Genomic DNA, 19,040 nt, shown 5'->3' with positions numbered 1-19,040 from the left:
ATTTTCATAAAGTTTCGGTCTCGCAACTACGGTAAACAGCCGCCATCTTTTTTCCCCGTAGAAGAGGAAGTGCTTCTTCTTCTACGCAAGCAACCGCCAAGGTAAGCACCCGCCCCCATAGAACAGGAAGCGCTTCTTCTTCTACTGTAAGCAACCACCCGCCCGCGTAGAAGAAGAAGAAGCGCGCGGATATTACCGTGCGTTTCATTTCCTTTGTGTGTTTACATCTGTAAAGACCACAAAATGGCTCCTACTAAGCGACAGGGATCCGGTTCATGAAAAGACGCAATCTCTCCATCCGCACACAGACTACTATTTCACAGCAACTGCCTAAAGACTTTCAAGAAAAGCTGGCTACTTTCCGTGCATATTGTAAAAACAAGATAGCTGAAAAAAAGATCCGGCCAGAGAACATTATCAACATGGACGAGGTTCCACTGACTTTTGATATTCCTGTGAACCGCACTGTGGATACAACGGGAGCACATACGGTGAATATTCGCACCACAGGGAATGAGAAGTCATCCTTCACTGTGGTTCTAGCTTGCCATGCTAATGGCCAGAAACTTCCACCCATGGTGATATTCAAAAGGAAGACCTTGCCAAAAGAGACCTTTCCAGCCGGCGTCATCATAAAAGCTAACTCGAAGGGATGGATGAAGAAAAGATGAGCGAGTGGTTAAGGTAAGTTTACGCGAAGAGGCCGGGTGGCTTTTTTCACGCAGCTCCGTCCATGTTGATATACGACTCCGTGCGCGCCCACATCACGCTGGTTTTTAATATATTATTAAAGTTTGACTGACCTATCTGACTGTTTTTTTGACATTCCTTTAGCGCAGTTAGATGCGGCTTATAACACGGGGCGTCTTATAGGTGGACAAAGTTTTGAAATATGCCGTTCATTGAAGGCGCGGCTTATAACCCAGGGCGCCTTATGGTGCGGAAAATACGGTATGCTGAAAGAATATGTATCCCCTTCTAACTTCATGTGTGATTAATGAAATTAGTTTAAATTCACAAGTTTTGTTGTAGATGATGTGACATATGTACAGAATAAATGTTAGTAAATCAGTTGAGGAAAATGGTAAATTAAATTTATAACATCCTGTAATTTGACTTTGATACTAATCATTTCATCTTCTGATAGATTAACAATTAACACCAACGGGAGCATTTTAAAAATCTGTTTAAAATATCAATTTTATCTATTTGTTGTGTGTCCGGGGAAGCACAGAGACAAAAGTGTTTGCACGGGACGTAAAACTTGTTGTAATTGGGCCGGTTTGTTAGCATAAAATGGGCAATAACATTTTTAAAAATCACGTCAGACTTTTGACTTCTTCTGGAGGCTACAACACATTATATTACTTTAGTTTGTTTGCATGTAAAAAAAACCGAAACCCTATTTTCAAGGTGTGGTGGCTATGATTTTGCCATGGCGGTGCACCACCATCACTTACATTAAGGGGAAACCCTGACCAATACCCACATTGGTATCAATAATATCTACGTTTAGATCAATATGCCCACTCCTCTACATCATGTTTGTTCACGCGATATTTCGGGTTTGAAGGACTAGAGTCTGGCTTTATGGTGGGACAGAATCGTTTTGTGCGTCCTGTGCTGTGTTGTTATTATCATAGCACACCAAACACATAATTGTGATAATTTTTTGTCTTTATGTGGGGGGTCTGTAACAGATAACAGATGTCTTAAGATTTAGAAAATCTTGGGTGTAACAGCCTTTACACATTTTAGCCTTTAGACCAGTGGTTCTTAACCTGGGTTCGATCGAACCCTAGGGGTTCGGTGAGTCAGCCTCAGGGGTTCGACAAAGCCTCCACCGCGCAGGTCAAGACACACCCGACTCATCGTGTAAATAAAAACTTCTCCCTATCGGCTTTATGGATACGGCAACAGCAGAAGTCAGACTGATTTGCATGTGTGTAATTTGTTGTGAGTTTATGCACTGTGTTGTTTTTTTTCTTTGAACAAGGTGATGTTGATGCACGGTTCATTTTGTGCACCAGTAAAAATACATAACTATGTCTTGAATTTGGAAAAAAAACAAACATTTTATTTTTCACTAAAGAAGGGTTTGGTGAATGCGCATATGAAACTGATGGGGTTCGGTATCTCCAACAAGGTTAAGAACCACTGCTTTAGACACATCAAAAACAACAACAATCATAATTCAGACTCAGACTATTTCGGGGTGTCCTGATACCATTTATTTTTTGTATTACTCTATTTTCCTATGATATTGTACTGAGTCTTTGATTTATTTTGTATAAGCTTCCATTTTGTCTATTATTTGAGCACTTTCATTTTTGAAATTGTTCTTGATTTATTATGTCAAATGATTGACCACAGCTGTGACTATTTAAGTGCATCACTTCCTGTTAAAAAAAATTGCACATTGACGAAGACCTTGTCGAAACCGGTCTGTGTTTGGTAGCGCTTATGCAATTTATATAAAAACTACAAGAAGGACACAAGTGTTGCTGGCCTTTGTTTTTTCTTTAAGTACACTTTTTGCCGTGCACCGCTTTATTTTTGTTTTATAAATTTTTTTTTTGAGATTTCGTGTTTTCCTGTATTTTATACCACTTCCGATACGATACCAATACTGGAGGCTTAATATCAGCACCAATCGTAGTACCGGTACATGCTTATACTTTATTGTAGTAGGCCTATATTGCCTGCTATATTGATAAATTTGATTTTTTTGTTGCAACAGATTAAAAAAAATTAAAATCAATGTTTTTCTCCTCTCTCTTTTTTTGGCGGGATGAGCTTCCGTAGCCCTCGGCCCCCCACTTACTTTCTTAACGGAAATCCAAAATCCTAGCAAAACATGGCTACTGCTAATGCTAACGAGAGCGAGACGTTTGTTCCAAAGAAAAGTGTTGTCAGTGCTTTAGATTTACGGCAACAGGCGTGGAACAAGTGACTCCACGCTGCAAAGATTCTTTTAAAAAAGGCAGCAGCACAATTAAATTATTCCAGCATCTAAAACAGCATCAAGTTGAATGGGGGAAATGCAACTCCTGAAGAGGCGAACAAAACCGGAACATCAACTCCACCTAAGAAGCAGCATATTGTGGTGAAATCATTAACACAAGGTAGCATGTACAGTATGGAGAACAATGCACAGAGCCATCACTCTGCACATCTAAACCGAACAGCTCGTACGCGGGCGTGTGTTGCTGCAAAACTCTTGTGAAATTATAATGCCTTTAATCATCAATATAGTTCCTAGTGGTTAGGGTATCCGCCCTGAGATCGGTAGGTTGTGAGTACAAACCCCGGCCGAGTCATACCAAAGACTATAAAAATGGGACCCATTACCTCCCTGCTTGGCACTCCGCATTAAGGGTTGGAATTGGGGGTTAAATCACCAAAAATTATTCCCGGGTGCGGCCACCGCTGCTGCTCACTGCTCCCCTCATCTCCCAGGGGGTGATCAAGGGTGATGGGTCAAATGCAGAGAATAATTTCGCCACACCTAGTGTGTGTGTGTGACTATCATTGGTACTTTAACTTTAAATCTTATATGTGCAATGAAGTGTACATAGTTTTTCACATCAGTACACACTGACCTGCGTTTATATACTTACTAAAAATATGGTCATCAAGTTTTACTTGATTATTTCTTTGCATACAATGTACAGTTCTACATTTACATTAGTATTTTATAAGCACTTTATTGATCTTTTATCAATATTTAATGATTATTCGTATCTTTATCGATTTATCAGAGTGCATGCGATGTGCAAGACAGAAGTTTTAAGTTTGAACTTTATTAAACTCATTGTTGGAGATTTATATTTATTTGCATGCAATGTACAATGCTACAGTTTTGTTTACATAAGTATTTTATTCAAGCAGAAGGATTGCCTCCCAGAGGAAGCTCCTGATTTAGTTATTTGAAAATGATTGCATAAAAAGTCAAATTTATATCTGGTGTAAAAATGGCATGATACACATTTGAATTTTGCCAAGAGAAAGACACAGAGTATGCAGTGTTTTGATCATATAAAAGCAAAACTTGTTTTGAAATACCTTTCATTTGGTTTCTTTAAAAAGTAGTTAAAAAAATCGTAAATAACATTTTTTGTGAAAAAATCTGAGATTTTCTTTTTAAGCCATATCTGTCAGGCCTATTGTGTAGTGTGGATTGTTAGAAACTGTTTGATCAAGTGAAATTACCCAGAAAACAATAGTAGGTGCGAAAAACACTTATGTTAATTTATTTCACTTTCCAGTAAAAAAACTATAAGATAACAGACATATGCAAAAGGTAGGCGTCTATCAGGATGCCTGATGCAAATTAGGATTGAGGGGTTTTGTTGAAGTTTGAAGCATAAATCTGTCACTGATGGAGAGGTGACATCAGAATAAATGCATATCCCCCATAAGCCATTCTGGCCTTGTCCTGCTTGGCACGGCCACCTGGCTGCTAGCCTGTCTGGAGCTGTCTGCCTGCGGACACAAGGTCACCCAGACATCCCTCCTGGCTCGAAACAAGACGTCCACCTTCTGTGTGTGTGTGTGTGTGTGGGGGGGGGGGGGGGGGGGCACTTTAAGGCCGAGCTGTTTGAAGGTATCTCTTTATTCATGGCAAAGTTGGGCTTTGTCACCTTCTATTTGTGTGTTACTGCGTGTACTCTGTGTGCGTGACGGGCACAAAGAGAGACTCCCCACTGGGCCCAGATGGCCTGCCTCTTCTTCCTGACCGTCGCAGATTTGCTTGCCAAAGTCACCGCTGAGGACACGGGCACCAGCAATCTGCACGATCTGCACTAAAGGAGCACAAAAAGTGTGTCTAAAGGCGGACTCAAACTAGGCCAGGGGTCTTTCATCACATTTGTGCAAGTGGTTTCATAAATAGATAACATCAATACAATTATAATAAACAATATTAACAATGGTAAATGCAGCCACTACTGATATATGTCCTCTTTTAATGGGGAGTTTTCTGCACGACAGTATGCTTTCGTTATTGTTTGGGAACACCTATTGAGGACCCCTGCTCTAAACACCTAAAGTCCGACATGTTTGGCATGCAAATGCATAAGCAACAAAACTTACAAAAATATGCTTAATTCACTAACCGTGTTACAAAAAAGGTCAGTTGAGATAACACCAACACTCTAACCCTTTATGTATTGGATCAAAAATGTTGATATTGATGATTTGGTGCAATTCTATACAATTATGCACAAACACAAACTATAACTTGCTACCCAAGAATGTACAACAATTGTTCTCAACAATAGCAGAGGAATATAACCTTAGGGAAAATTTTTACTTCAAACATTTGTATGCACACGCAACACCTAAGACCTTTACTAAATGAAAATGTAAAGTACAAATATAAACAAATGTGTAAACATCTGGAACTTTATCGAAACGGTCTATCATTTTCTTTATGTGAATCTCAAGTTATAAACAATTCATTGACTATTTCTTTCTTTTTTCCCCAGTTTTAGTGTTATAATTGAGCAGAGAAAGTGTGTAAGACAAATGTGTAAGAAATTGCTATGAGATGGTAAAAAGGTAGGATTAAATAGGCTCTGCTTCTTCCTACTCCTTTTCGGACAAACCGGAAATAAGCAACGAACCGTGGTGTAACTGTATGCATCCATCCATCCATTTTCTACCGCTTGTCCCGCTCGGGGTCGCGGGGGGTGCTGGAGCCTATCTCAGCTGCTTCGGGCAGAAGGCGGGGTGCACCCTGGACAAATCGCCACCTCATCGCAGGGCCAACACAGATAGACAGACGACATTCACACTCATTAGAGTGTCCGCCCTGAGATCGGTAGGTTGTGAGTTCAATCCTCGGCCGAGTCGTACCAAAGACTTTAAAAATGGGACCCATTCCCTCCCTGCTTGACACTCAGCATCAAGGGTTGGAATTGGGGGTAAAATCACCATAAATGAACCAAAAATTTCCAGGGCGCAGCCACCGCTGCTGCGGTGATCAAGGGTGATGGGTCAAATGCAGAGAATAATTTCGCCACACCTAGAGTGTGTGTGACAATCATGGGTACTTTAACTTTAACTTAACATTCACACACTAGGGACCATATAGTGTTGCCAATCAACCTATTCCCAGGTGCATGTCTTTGGAGATGGGAGGAAGCCGGAGTACCCGGAGGGAACCCACGCAGTCACAGGGAGAACATGCAAACTCCACCCAGAAATATCCCTAGCCCAGGATCAAACCCAGGACCTTCGTATTGTGAGCCCTGTACCACCGCGCTGCCCTAACTGTATGCATGTTTGAAATAAAACAAAACCATAATCATAACACAGCCAGGTCACAGAATGACTGCGAGCCTCCTCCTCGCAGGATCTAAATCAGGGGTCGGGAACCTTTTTGGCTAAGAGAGCCATGAAAGCCAAATATTTTTAAATGTATTTCCATGAGAGCCATATAATATTTTTTAACATTGAATACAACTAGAGGCGTGCATTTTTAAGTAAGACTAACATTTTAAAAATATAATAAGTCTCTTATTCTTTTTAATAACATTGTTATTCTGAAGCTAACCAATAATAAATAAAATACTTCTTACCATTAATGCGACTTCTTGAACAGGTGGGGTAGAAAACGGATGGATGGATTAAAATGCATGAGAATGTTTTATATTTTGAACGTTATTTTTAACACTGTGATTACCAGCTGAATTATTCATTACTTATCGTGTTAAGCAATGCCATCTAAGATTTATCTGAGAGCCAGATGCAGTCATCAAAAGAGCCACATCTGGCTCTAGAGCCATAGGTTCCCTACCCCTGATCTACACTACCGTTCAAAAGTTTGGGGTCACCCAAACAATTTTGTGTTTTCCATGAAAAGACACACTTATTCACCACCATACGTTGTGAAATGAATAGAAAATAGAGTCAAGACATTGACAAGGTTAGAAATAATGATTTGTATTTGAAATAAGATTTTTTTTACATCAAACTTTGCTTTCGTCAAAGAATCCTCCATTTGCAGCAGTTACAGCATTGCAGACCTTTGGCATTCTAGCTGTTAATTTGTTGAGGTAATCTGAAGAAATTGCACCCCACGCTTCTAGAAGCAGCTCCCACAAGTTGGATTGGTTGGATGGGCACTTCTTGCGTACCATACGGTCAAGCTGATCCCACAACAGCTCAATGGGGTTCAGATCTGGTGACTGCGCTGGCCACTCCATTACCGATAGAATACCAGCTGCCTGCTTCTTCTCTAAATAGTTCTTGCACAATTTGGAGGTGTGTTTTGGGTCATTGTCCTGTTGTAGAATGAAATTGGCTCCAATCAAGCGCTGTCCACTGGGTATGGCATGGCGTTGCAAAATGGAGTGATAGCCTTCCTTATTCAGAATCCCTTTTACCCTGTACAAATCTCCCACCTTACCAGCACCAAAGCAACCCCAGACCATCACAATACCTCCACCAGGCTTAACAGATGGCGTCAGGCATTCTTCCAGCATCTTTTCAGTTGTTCTGCGTCTCACAAACGTTCTTCTTTGTGATCCAAACACCTCAAACTTGGATTCAACACTTTTTTCCAGTCTTCTTCTGTCCAATGTCTGTGTTCTTTTGCTCATCTTAATCTTTTTCTTTTATTGGCCAGTCTCAGATATGGCTTTTTCTTTGCCACTCTGCCTTGAAGCCCAGAATCCCGCAGCCGCCTCTTCATTGTAGATGTTGACACTGGTGTTTTGCGGGTGCTATTTAATGAAGATGCCAGTTGGGGACCTGTGAGGCGTCTGTTTCTCAAACTAGAGACTCTAATGTACTTATCTTCTTGCTCAGTTGTGCAACACGGCCTCCCACTTATTTTTCTACTCTGCTTAGAGCCTGTTTGTGCTGTCCTCTGAAGGGAGTAGTACACGCCGTTGTAGGAAATCTTCAATTTCTTAGCAATTTCTCACATGGAATAGCCTTCATTTCTAAGAACAAGAATAGACTGTCGAGTTTCAGATGAAAGTTCTCTTTTTCTGGCCATTTTGAGCGTTTAATTGACCCCACAAATGTGATGCTCCAGAAACTCAATCTGCTCAAAGGAAGGTCAGTTTTGTAGCTTCTGTAACAAGCTAAACTGTTTTCAGATGTGTGAACATGATTGCACAAGGGTTTTCTAATCATCAATTAGCCTTCTGAGCCAATGAGCAAACACATTGTACCATTAGAACACTGGAGTGATAGTTGCTGGAAATGGGCCTCTATACACCTATGTAGATATTGCACCAAAAACCAGACATTTGCAGCTCGAATAGTCATTTACCACATTAGTAATGTATAGAATGTATTTCTTTAAAGTTAAGACTAGTTTAAAGTTATCTTCATTGAAAAGTACAGTGCTTTTCCTTCAAAAATAAGGACATTTCAATGTGACCCCAAACTTTTGAACGGTAGTGTAAATGATAACCGAAACATTTTTTGATAAAACAACTCCACACAAGTCTTGAAATAATCAAACAAAGGTAAAGGGTTCGTTTGCAAAATTTCCGCGCGTAACAAAGACGTGTCTCATAATCAATACAAAGGAAGGATAGCAGCCACCTTGCACACACTTAATCAGAACCAGCTGATAAAGGCTTGAAATAATCCACAAAAAGGCATATTTCAGTATAGAAGTGATGGGCAAGGAGAAAGAAAGGCAATCAGACCCAGGTCCAGTACAATACAAATGACCAAAGTGAGTATCCATCCATCCATTTTTCTACCGCTTGTCCCTTTTGGGGTCGCTGGAGCCTACCAAAGTGAGTATGCGCATGCCATTTAGAAGTTTTGACTTGTGCCATTACACTTTCCCACCACAAGATGGCCCTCCAACTCCACTGCCAGCAACGTGTAGCTGGCTGCTGTAATCCCTCTAACCATGATTAATGACCCCATTCAAAGGTAAGTAGCTCAGAGGATGACTTCTTTTACTGTAAAACCACGGAGCTGTGGCTTGGGGAGCACCCCCTGCGTCGACTTTGGAGGGCGCCCGGGGGGGGGGGGGGGGGGGGGGGCTTAATAAGGTAAATAAAAGACAGGAAGCACCGTCCAAACAAGCCGATGATAATAACGGGAGTTTGTTTATCAGGACTAATGTGTCACATCCACACATTGAGGTTATGTGTAAAATGCCATCAGGCTCTCTGCTGATAACACCTCTGCCAATTATTTGATCGAGTCGAGCTGTGTGTGTGTGTGTGTGTGTGTGTGTGTGTGTGTGTGTGTGTGTGTGTGTGTGTGTGTGTGTGTGTGTGTGTGTGTGTTTTCACATAGCCCCAGGGGGTGCACACGCCTGCTCTTTCACCCTCGGCAGGTGAGAACATATTCATCACAGCCTGCCAAGCTTGGCGTCACCCTGACTGTTAGTGCCAGACAGCATCACGTTGACACAGACTACGCTCCTCCGGACATATAACAGTAGCATTATGGGATATCAAACGTTATATCATTAAGCTCGGCTGACGAGTGTCAATGGCGAGCAGTGGCGCAATGCAGCAGCATCTTAAAAGACTTCCTCTATTAAGGAAACAAATCCTGCAGGATTTAAACAGCTAGGATGAGCTAGGTCTATGCCAGATGTGCATTGTGGGTGTACTCACACTCCTTGGACATTCCGACTTCCAGGCACTTCTGAAGCCGACAGTACTGGCAGCGATTGCGGGTGACTTTGTTGATGATGCAGTTCTTCTCACGGTGACAAGTGTACACCATGTTCTTTTGGATGCTTCTCCGGAAGAAGCCCTGTGAGGAAGAAAGATGGACACAACGCAGGATTAGGGGCATTGCTGGAGAGGATGCTTGATTACTGATCCGTCTTATCTTGAAAGTGTTTCCCTGTTTCTGTTCTCATCAAACTCCCAACAAAACGTCCCTGGCAAGGTTTAATTGATATTCCACACACAGCAGGTGCTAGAATACAATGAAATGCCCCCCTCCAAAAAGTTGAGATGTTGACAACGAACTGCTAAAATCTTGAATCTTGAAAGTTTCATCCAGATCCAGGATTTATTGTGGATCAACTGTAACATGATCCTGTGTAGGCACAAACATATTTGACAGTGATATGCTTTTATAGACAATGACTACAGTAATTACTTGGGGTGTCAAAAATAATCGATTTTCGAATGAATCGCGATTCCTACTTGTAAAGATTCTTAATCCGTTCAAAATTATTATTATTATAATTCTTTTTTTTAAGCTTCCCTGTACAGCCACTAAGCCAAATCATATTGTTGATGTAGATGCCCATATCTACTGTACATTTCTATTTTAGAAAAGAGAAGTGTGGGATACTTCTCTTGTTGCCTTATTTGTAATTGACTTTATTAAATGGTTGGGTAGAAGTTTAAGAAACAAAAACAGTTTTCTTTTAAGAAATATAGAAATTACTCAGAGCTGTTTATTTATGGATGAACGTAATTAATCTCATATCTATTTCAATTTCTTCCAGATTTGATCACTTTCTGTTTTTTGTTACAGTAGGGAACAGATTCATATTGCCCCATTCCTGGGTGGATCTTGTGTGAGAGGACAATAGGGGGTTAATTATTTTGCCATGCGGTCTACTGAAAATCATGGAAAGCTCCACTCGACATAGCAACTGATGATGTGGTCAAAGTTGGAATTGCCACAAAACAAATTTTAAGATATTCAACACTCTACTGCTGTCTGGCGGCTAATGTGGATATGCACCTTCCTAATTTGTCACGTTTCACGTGTCAGTTAAACCGCAACGAATGGGGCCATATGAATCTGCTTCCTAATGTACACCCATTAAATGATGAATTGAAGCAACAGAACATAAATTCAAGCTTTTTTCTAATCAAATTAATCCTTGCGGCCCTTTGTAAATATATTTGTATATGATGTAACACCCACCTAAAATGTATATATCTATATTTGTCCTTTAATATATGTTGTTCTTTTCTTTTTCTAATTTTATTTTATTAGTATATTGCATGTGACATTACCCAGTCTGAACCTCCTGAAAAACTATTTAACCAATTTGAAAAAAAGCTTAACAATAAAATGTGTATTTTATTTAAAATGTTTTTTTTTACAATATCAGAACAAAAATGCATTGCCAGTCAAAAGTTTAGCGACAGTTGCTAGTGCTTTTCTAAAATGCGTGTCCAAATTTGTACTTATTTTATTTTTCTATTAAGTAGAGTGTTTCTAAATGTTGACGTGACAGAAGCCCAGCCTGTTATCAAAACATTCATTTCAAAAGGAATGCTGAACCTACACTATCATGCTAATATAATGATTTTGTAGGAAGTAATGTCATTTACAATCATTCCAAAGCTGTGTCAACATTGTAATTGTGTGCAAGAGAATCATGAAACAATTCTTCCCATACGTTTGAAGGCTGTGTACACTTTGCAATGACATCATCCACTCCGGTTCCAAATAAAAAGATGGCAGCCGAGATGTTGTTGTTTTCTAACCTAAATAAATCCCCGAAGCAACGTTGTAATCCATGCATCCGCCGAATAAAATCAATCTGCACCTGTGTGGATGCAATATAGCGCTGGCCCAAAGAGAAAAAAAAACAAGTTAATGCAGATCAGCCACAATCGAGTGAGCGCTCAGTACTGATGTAAAGCACACATGCAAAACAGGTCAATGGGGGTATTGATCGGACGCGGTGGAACACTGGTTATTTTGTGAAGGAGCGAGTGGGTGGAGCCAGCTGTGGGTGGGGTCCCCACACATCATCCTGCAGGATTAGCGTCGCTAGCTAACAGATGGCCGTTGGTCCTAAACTGGTGATTTACTAATAACCGACGTCCATCTCTCGAATCCCAGTAGAATGTTTGTAGTGAAATATAAAAGTACACACACACACACACACACACACACACACACACACACACACACACACACACAGACACACACACGCACACACAGCAAAGTAGCAACAGCACAAGGCCGATTGAACACGTACGCATGTTTGCACTGTTTATATCCTCACCTCACTTACTAACAGAGGTGGGTAGAGTAGCCAGAAATTGTACTCAAGTAAGAGTACTGTTACTTTAGAGATTTATTACTCAAGTAAAAGTAAGGAGTAGTCACCCAAATATTTACTTGAGTAAAAGTAAAAAGTATGTTGTGAAAAAACTACTCAAGTACTGAGTAACTGATGAGTAACATACACACACATATCATATATATATATATATATATATATATATATATATATATATATATATATATATATATACACACACACATATATATATATATATATATATATATATATATATATATATATATATATATATATATATATATATATATATATATATATATATATATATACACACACACACATATATACATATATATATATATATACATTGATATATACAGTATATATTTTATATTTATTTATTTTGCCGTTTGTGTTTACATGTTAAAGGTGTTTTAATGAATATACATGCATGTTTAACACATATAGATTCCTTTCTTTCATGAAGACAAGAATATAAGTTGGTGTATTACCTGATTCTGATGACTTGCATTGATTGGAATCAGACAGCAGTGATGATAACGGCCACGTTTTCAAATGGAGGAGAAAAAAAGTTCCTCCTTTCTGTCTAATACCACATGAAAGTGTTTGGTTTTTGGCATCTAATTTGTCCAGCTTCCATATTCGTTTTTATACACTTTACAAGAAATACATTGGCGGCAAACTCCGTAGCTTGCTAGCTTGTTTGCGCTGGCTTTCGGAGACTCTTATTTTGAAAGCGCATGCGCGATGGAGCGGCACTTTTATTGTGAAGACAGGAACTGTGTAGTCAGTCTTTAGGCTTTTGACGAGATGTACGGTTGAAAAAAAGGGTATTTTTTCCTTCACAATTTTGATTGATTGATTGGAACTTTTATTAGTAGATTGCACAGTACAGTATATATTCCGTACAATTGACCACTAAATGGTAACACCCCAATAAGTTTTTCAACTTGTTTAAGTCGGGTCATGTGACCGCCTGGCTCTGTTTGATTGGTTCAACGTCACCAGTGACTGCATCTGATTGGTGGAACGGAGTGAACGTCACCAGTGACTGTATTTGTTGAAACGCAGGCACTATGACAGACCAAAACAAACAAAGCGTGAATTAACAGATCGATAAAAATTAGTAGCGAGTAGCGAGCTGAATGTAGATAAAAGTAGCGGAGTAAAAGTAGCGTTTCTTCTCTATAAATATACTCAAGTAAAAGTAAAAGTATGTTGCACTAAAACTACTCTTAGAAGTACAATTTATCCCAAAAGTTACTCAAGTAGATGTAACGGAGTAAATGTAGCACGTTACTACCCACCTCTGCTTACTAACTAACTAACCTCTGGTCACCATGCTTTGCAACTCCAAATATCAATCGTAGGGTAACACGACGAAATTAAGTTGATTTTCTCAAATATTTGTGTGCACATGCACACTCAGGGAATATGTTCATGGACACAGAAGATAAAAAGCTAAAAGTTTACTTATTTGTTTACTTACTATGTATGGTTTATTTGTTTCAGGCATGTTTGACAAGCCATATTAAAGAGCATCACTTAGTTATTTTTGACCAGTTCTGTGATGATATGTTGCCCGGATCATGTTTTGTTTTAGTTTAATAAGACTCCCTTAGTTCTGTTTCAGCACCCCTGGGTTTGTGTTTCTTGGTTGCTGATTATTTTCACCTGCCTCTGATTAGTGTTTGGGACGCTCACCTGCTCCCGGGCACTAATGAGAGAGCTATTTATTCCTGCCTTTCGCCACACTCGGCCTGGCTGTTTTGTTTGCTTATTGCTTCCTTGTTCCATACTAAGCTTTTTCTTTAGCTTACCATAGTTTCCCGCGCTATCGGCACACTTGTTCTGTTTTGTATTCCTGCCTGACTGATTTATGGAAAATAAATCATTTTCCTACATGCATGCTGCTTCCGGAGGTCCGTCTGCATCTTGGGGAAACGACCAGCGCATAAAGATGCGAACCAAGCGTAACAAGTTCAACATGTCTAAATAGTAGGAGGAAGAAGCAAAGGTTATAAAATCATATTTTTTTTATTTTTAACCCACATTTAAGTCCCATCTTAAAACTCATTTGTGTACTCTAGCCTTTAAATAGAACACCCTTTTTTGGACCAGTTGATCTGCCGTTTCTTTTCCTTTCTCCTCTGCTCCCCCCTCTCCCTTGTCGAGGGGGGACACAGGTCCGGTGGCCATGGATGAAGTGCTGGCTGTCCAGAGTCGGGACCCGGGGTGGACCGCTCGCCTGTGCATTGGTTGGGAACATCTCTGCACTGCTGACCCGTCTCCGCTCGGGATGGTTTCCTGCTGTCCCCACTATAGACTGGACTCTTACTATTATGTTGGATCCACTATGGACTGGACTGTCACAATATTATGTCAGACCCACTCCACATCCATTGCATTCGGTCTCCCCTAGAGGGAGGGGGGCGGGGGGGGGGGGGGGGTTACCCACATATGCGGTCCTCTCCAAGGTTTCTCATAGTCATTCACATCGACGTCCCACTGGGGTGAGTTTTTTCGTGCCCTTATGTGGGCTCTGTACCGAGGATGTCGTTGTGGCTTGTGCAGCCCTTTGAGACACTTGTGATTTAGGGCTATATAAATAAACATTGATTGATTGATTGACATATTTGTCCTGTGTTTTAATCTAGTTATATGTTTTAATTTCCCTTAAACTTTTAGTTTTTATTTCCCCTTTTACCATTTCTTAAAATATGTTTTGTAACCTGCAGATCCATTCATTTTCTACCGCTTGTCCCTTTTGGGGTCGCGGGGGGTGCTGGAGCCTATCGCAGCTGCATTCGGGTGGAAGGCGGGGTACACCCTGGACAAGTCGCCACCTCATCGCAGGGCCAACACAGATAGACAGACAACATTCACACTCACATTCACACACTAGGGCAGTGGTCCCCACCTTTTTGTAGCTGCGGACCGGTCAACACTTGAAAATTTGGTGGTATTTTAGTTTTTTTTCATAAAGAAATACAATCATTTGTGCTTACGGACTGTATCCCTGCAGACTGTATTGATCTATATTGATATATAATGTATATATTGTGTTTTTATGTTGATTTAATTAAAAAAAAAAAAAAAAAAAGGTTTTTTTTTTTTTTTTTAATTTCTTCTACTGGTACCAATCGGTCTGGTGGTTGGGGACCACTGCACTAGGGCCAATTTAGTGTTACCAATCCATCTATCCCCAGGTGCATGTTTTTGGCAGTGGGAGCCTGCAGATCTCCTGACAAAAATGGCAATGAAAATAAAACGTTTTTTTTAATTCAAACTATTATCAGATATACAGAATCAAGTAAGGGGTATCGGTGATATTGGCCCTATATTTACCTAGTATTATATCGATACCAACGTGTGTAGTATCGCCCGCCTCTAGTGGATACAAGATGTGGCAGTTAAGCAGATTTGCCCTTAAAAGGTGAGAAGTTGTGTTGCCTGCTGCTGAGTGATAAGTGTGTGTATGTGTGTGTGTATCATGTCCTATTTGATCCAATGCTGCCCCGACCTTGACCCCGGTGTCACCAGGGGATTGACCTACTCCCTCCTAAGATCACAAGGCCCAGGTTCCCTCTGACAGCCTGGCCCTGATTGGTCGCCGCAGCCGACTCGTGAGCCAGTTAATTGTCCTCCTCTTCCAGTCCTCTACTTTTAGGAGTCATTGCTTCCTGCGGCCCTTAAGCCTCTTTTTGTATATCGCCGCTTAATCCACCCGGCGACAAGAGCCCTCAGCGGGCCTGACAGCCACCCTGCAGCTTGAGAAGAGATGAGGCGGGGAGGGGAACGGCACTGAACCGGTCTTTCACACTGTTCAACTTGTGGTGCTGTACTGGTTATGAGCCTTGCTGAGATTCACATTGCGTGCGTGAAAGAGCGGAAGGTGTGTGTGTGTGTGTGTATGTATGTTGCGGGGTTGTTGAGTTCACAGAGCAGCAAAGGAATCCTCTCTTATAGGACTTTCACATAGTTGCCAGATTAAGAGCGCTTCCCAGACACCTACAGCGTCCTCACATGTGTGTTTTATGTAGGTAGGTAGGTCTTTATTGTCATTGCACAAGTACAACGAAACTTTGTTTTCAGCACAGACCCGTTCAAGATTAGACAAACAAACAGTGTACAGGGTTACAGAACAGGAACGCTGATGGGTCGCCACAAGGCGCCCCCGTAAAAGATGGGAAAAAGGTAAACGCTGGGGGATGAGTAAACAAATACAATCTGGACTGGGCTCCTAAGGGGGCCCAGTCTGGAGTAGAAAAAAAAACCTCCATAGGAAAGCACATATATATATATTACAACATACATCTCGAGACTTGCAACAGAGGGGAAGGAGTGGGGGCTACAGTGGAAGGCTGCAGCTCTTCAGGCGCTGCCCAGCCGTCCATCACCCCTGAAGCTCACACTTGCAATTTTTTTTTTATAAACGGACGCTGGTTGAAGAGTCATTGTGGGAGCTAGAATACTTTAAAATATGTTTAGACCACCAAATAAAGGGTTCTATTTCACAATTCAACATTATGTAAACGGTCAATGGATTATACTTATATAGCGCTTTTCTACCTTCATTCACACTGATGGCGGGAGCTGCCATGCAAGGCGCTAACCACGACCCATCAGGAGCAAGGGTGAAGTGTCTTGCTCAACCGACGTGACTACGATGGCGGAAGTTGGGATCCAAGCTCGAACCCTCAAGTTGCCGTTCACCTAGCCACACCGTCCCAATTCAACATTACCTGCCTTGTTTGAAAGCAGGATGACAGAACAGAAACTAAAGCTCAGAGCTACTAAACGCTACTAAGCCTCCTTAATATGTACATTTGTGTATGTCTGCCAACATGTAAAGCCACTTTGAAGAGAATGCAAGAAAACTATCATGCTAATTTTGCAAATTTTTTGGTGATTTTGCCTCACCCTGAATTACTGTATAGTTATGTATTTTGAATAGTTTTAATATTTACTATATTCCAACAATTCAACATGGACAGAAGAAGCTCAGAGCTACTAACAACATTTAGTAATTATTATCAAATCCACTCGGTCAAAATACAAAGAAAAGGCGTGGGAAGCGTCGACGTAATTTTTGTCATGCCTCCTCCAAAGAAGAGCGCACAGATGGAGAATGACATAGAGGAAATACGCAAGTCGCTAAACTTTATGTCTGGCTAGCGTCTCCCAACAGCTAAGCAAGCTAACGGAGCTTGTAGATGAAGTGAGGAAACTCAAAGAAACAATCCGACAAAAAGACAAAACAATAACTGATCTTGAAAGGAGAGTTGAAAACTTAAGAGCAGTACACAAGGATGGAAGATGTCATCATCACGGGACGAAACATCAGACCGCGCTCATATGCCCGAGCTGCTACGGCGGGCAGGAATGTTGGAGAGGACGCAGAGACAGAGGATCTGCAAACTCTGGAGGACCAAGTCTTGCACTTTTTGAAAGGAAAAGACATACACGTGGATGCAAACAATATCTCAGCGTGTCATACACTGCCACGCAGAGACAAAGCAAAGCCTGCAGTCCTTGTGCGCTTTGTAAACCGGAGACACAAAACAGAACTACTGAGACAAGGAAGAAAGTTGAAGGGATCAGCGGTGTATATCAACGAGCATCTGACCAAGAAAATATCGGATATAGCACGGGAAGCACGGATCCTCAGGAAAAACAACAAGATTGGAGCCACATGGACAAGAAACTGCAAGGTTTTCATTCAGCTGAATGGATCTACGCCGGAAAAAGCTAAAGTGATACTGGTAAGAGAACTTGAAGACCTCGAACAATTCAGATAATGTCGATTGTTCCATTTTTTGGACAATCACAATTGCACTCTTGTCGAGCTCATTTTTTGATCGTTCCTTTTTTGATGAGGACAGCTACAGTGAGATTTTTGATGAGCTTATTTTTGGAATGCTCAGACTATTTTTGTTGTTTTTTACTTTTTCTTACCTTGGATCATAAAGACATATACTCAACACCACGTATAAACACTAACTTAATACCAAATACAAAATTGTTTTCATTTGGACTGCTTTGGGACGCTTATAATAGAGTAAAAGTATTGTCAGTTGTGTGCGTGTGTTTGTGTGTGTGTGTGCGTGTTTCAGTGGAGGTGGATACAAATGTGTTATCTGTACAAAGAAAAAGAAATAACTAAAATACAATGGAGAGTGAATTAAACAATATCTTTACCAACGTTGGTGATAAGGAATTAGAATGTAGAAATACTGATAATAATCATAGTAGTGAACTGTATAATAATTATAATCACATCCAACTAGACTTCTACGACAATATCAATTACAACTGCAATTCAAATGAGTTTGGCAGTGACATAGATCCCGATTGTAATCTTTACAATAATATTACCAGAAACTGTGAGTACTACACAGACGAACAATTTAAATGTGTGAATGTGGACAAATCATTTACTGTAATATATTGTAATAGCCGAAGTTTGTATAAAAATGTTGACAATATTAGAGAATATCTGAGCCAGTTCAATACATTTAGTATTGTTGCAGTCTCAGAGACTTGGCTTGATGAGAACAAGTGTTGTGAAATAAGATTGAATGGTTATGAATTATTCACCACAAACAGAGTTGGAAAAAGGGGAGGAGGAGTAGCACTTTTTGTAAATCAAGATTTAAAATGTTGGAAGATTGACAGCAAATCAACTGCTATAGCTGGAGTTTTTGAATGTATAACAGTAGAAATTGAAGTAGAAAAAAAAAAGAAAAAAATGTCAGTTGTGTTTATAGAACACCTGGATCATGTCTAGATACATTCAATCAAAAATTGGATTATTTGTTTAGTAAATCAAACAAGATCCATATTGTGTGCGGTGATTTTAATATTAATCTTCTGAACCCCATGGACAGTACCAAAACAACCGATTTTATAACAGGACAGTACAGCAATAATTTATTTCCCCTTATCACAAAACCAACCAGAATAACAGTAGACTTTGCCACACTGATAGATAACATTTTCACCAATCAACCGGAGA

The 19,040-nt window shown here is 40.4% G+C and overlaps 1 protein-coding gene across 3 annotated transcripts in view; it reads right to left on the bottom strand.

Moving 5' to 3' along the window:
* raraa (retinoic acid receptor, alpha a) overlaps window positions 1-19,040 on the bottom strand; it is a 508,790-nt gene that overhangs the window by 25,297 nt on the left and 464,453 nt on the right. For all 3 annotated transcript variants that reach the window (XM_061967531.2, XM_061967532.1, XM_061967529.1), the window contains one exon: window positions 9,606-9,747. In XM_061967531.2, coding sequence (XP_061823515.1) covers window positions 9,606-9,747 — 142 coding nt within the window. The remainder of the gene's footprint in view (window positions 1-9,605; window positions 9,748-19,040) is intronic.

The sequence above is a fragment of the Nerophis lumbriciformis genome, linkage group LG11 (assembly GCF_033978685.3).
Source record: "Nerophis lumbriciformis linkage group LG11, RoL_Nlum_v2.1, whole genome shotgun sequence".
In the NCBI taxonomy this organism is placed as follows: Eukaryota; Metazoa; Chordata; class Actinopteri; order Syngnathiformes; family Syngnathidae; genus Nerophis; species Nerophis lumbriciformis.
The sequence above is the reverse complement of the archived record's forward strand: the minus strand, read 5'-3'. Positions and strand labels throughout refer to the sequence as shown.